Source organism: Branchiostoma floridae, chromosome 17 (assembly GCF_000003815.2).
Source record: "Branchiostoma floridae strain S238N-H82 chromosome 17, Bfl_VNyyK, whole genome shotgun sequence".
NCBI lineage: Eukaryota > Metazoa > Chordata > Leptocardii > Amphioxiformes > Branchiostomatidae > Branchiostoma > Branchiostoma floridae.
The window spans coordinates 8,730,671-8,732,056 of record NC_049995.1 but is presented as its reverse complement, the minus strand read 5'-3'; the positions used below and the strand labels follow the sequence as shown (position 1 = coordinate 8,732,056).

Here is a 1,386-nt window from a genome sequence, read left to right as displayed (position 1 = left end):
AGATTTTTTACCTAACATCAAGTCGAGTCAAGTCAGAGTTTATTGCACAACATTTGTAAAACGGGTTCAATGTAAGGCAACGTTAGGTACATTGTATAAGACTAATCAGATGTTAGGACCAATGTCAGATGTTAGATTTAAAACCTGACATGGTGTAAGGACCAATGTCACATGTTTTATTTAAAATCTGACACCGGGTGTAAGGACCATTGTCGGATGTTAGATTTAAAATCTACCATCATACTAGGACGGATGACAGAATTAGTCCTTCGCACTGTCATATGTCACATATTCATATACGGTCTGAATCTGACTCTGATGCGTTCGGCGTCAGTTGTCAGGCACACATCAGGCCTAAGTCAGGTTCCTGGGAGATGCGTTGCATTCAGTGCAAGTTGTCGGATGCCAAGTAAAATCGCGAAGACACGTCTACTATTGCTTACACGCATCATTTTCTCCAGCAATTCGTTAATTGTAAGTTGTCAGTTGCACAGCAGAATCATAGACATACGTCGTGGGGCATCATTTTTCTCAGCGATTCGTCAATTCAAGTATCCTCTTTCAACCTCCTTGGTCAATTGAAAGTTGTCAGTTGCACAGCAGAATCATAGACATACGTCGTGGCGCATCATTTTTCTCAGCGATTCGTCAATTGTAAGTTGTCAGTTGCACAGCAGAATCATAGACATGTGTCGTGGGGCACGATCGCTGTCCTGGGCTTCCTCGGCGCGTGCCCGGATTGGATGATCCACGTGTAGCGTTGCATCGTAAGGTCATATTCTGACTATGTGGTCGTGAAATCGGGCGTTTGCTCATTTGCATGTTCGTGACAAAACAAATGCGACAGTAACCGCCGGTCCCAAATTTAGCGTAGAGTTGTTTGGGAATATGTTAGATAGCATTCGGAACACAGTCGGGACTAAGTCATTTACTGGTCGAGAGAAGGTTAGGACATGTTCGTGTGTGTGTGTGGATTTCTCTGTGTCTGTGTGCGTGTACCTGTAAATTTGTGTGTGAACGTGTGTGTGCGTGTACTTGCGCGCGTGTCTGAGTGCGCGTGTGTGTGTGCGTGTTTGTGTGTGTGTGTGTGTGTGTGTGTGTGCGTGTGTGTGTGTGTGTGTGTGTGCGTGTGTGTGTGTGTACAATGTATCTGTTTGAATACCAGAACTGAATATCGCGCCTCTCTTTTATTAGACCGTCAAGAGATGAAAACCAAGTTGAAATTTGTTGTGACGGTTGCCATGGGAACGTCTGTTTTCCTGTTCTTCGCTTTGGCAAACAAACAGTCCTGGCAACTTCGTTCTTACCAACCTTCCCGAGCCCCAGCTCCATTAAGGTACGGATTTTCCATATTTAGCTTTTCTGTAGGTACGGCAATCTGCCTTC

General features: G+C 44.7%; 1 protein-coding gene across 1 annotated transcript in view; it reads left to right on the top strand.

Moving 5' to 3' along the window:
- The first annotated feature begins 1,088 nt into the window (after nucleotides 1–1,088).
- The window catches only part of LOC118404255 (NXPE family member 3-like), an 8,246-nt gene continuing 7,948 nt past the window's right edge, over nucleotides 1,089–1,386 (top strand). The window contains exon 1 of the mRNA XM_035803305.1: nucleotides 1,089–1,336. Within this exon, the coding sequence (XP_035659198.1) occupies nucleotides 1,206–1,336 (131 nt within the window). The 5' untranslated portion in view covers nucleotides 1,089–1,205. The remainder of the gene's footprint in view (nucleotides 1,337–1,386) is intronic.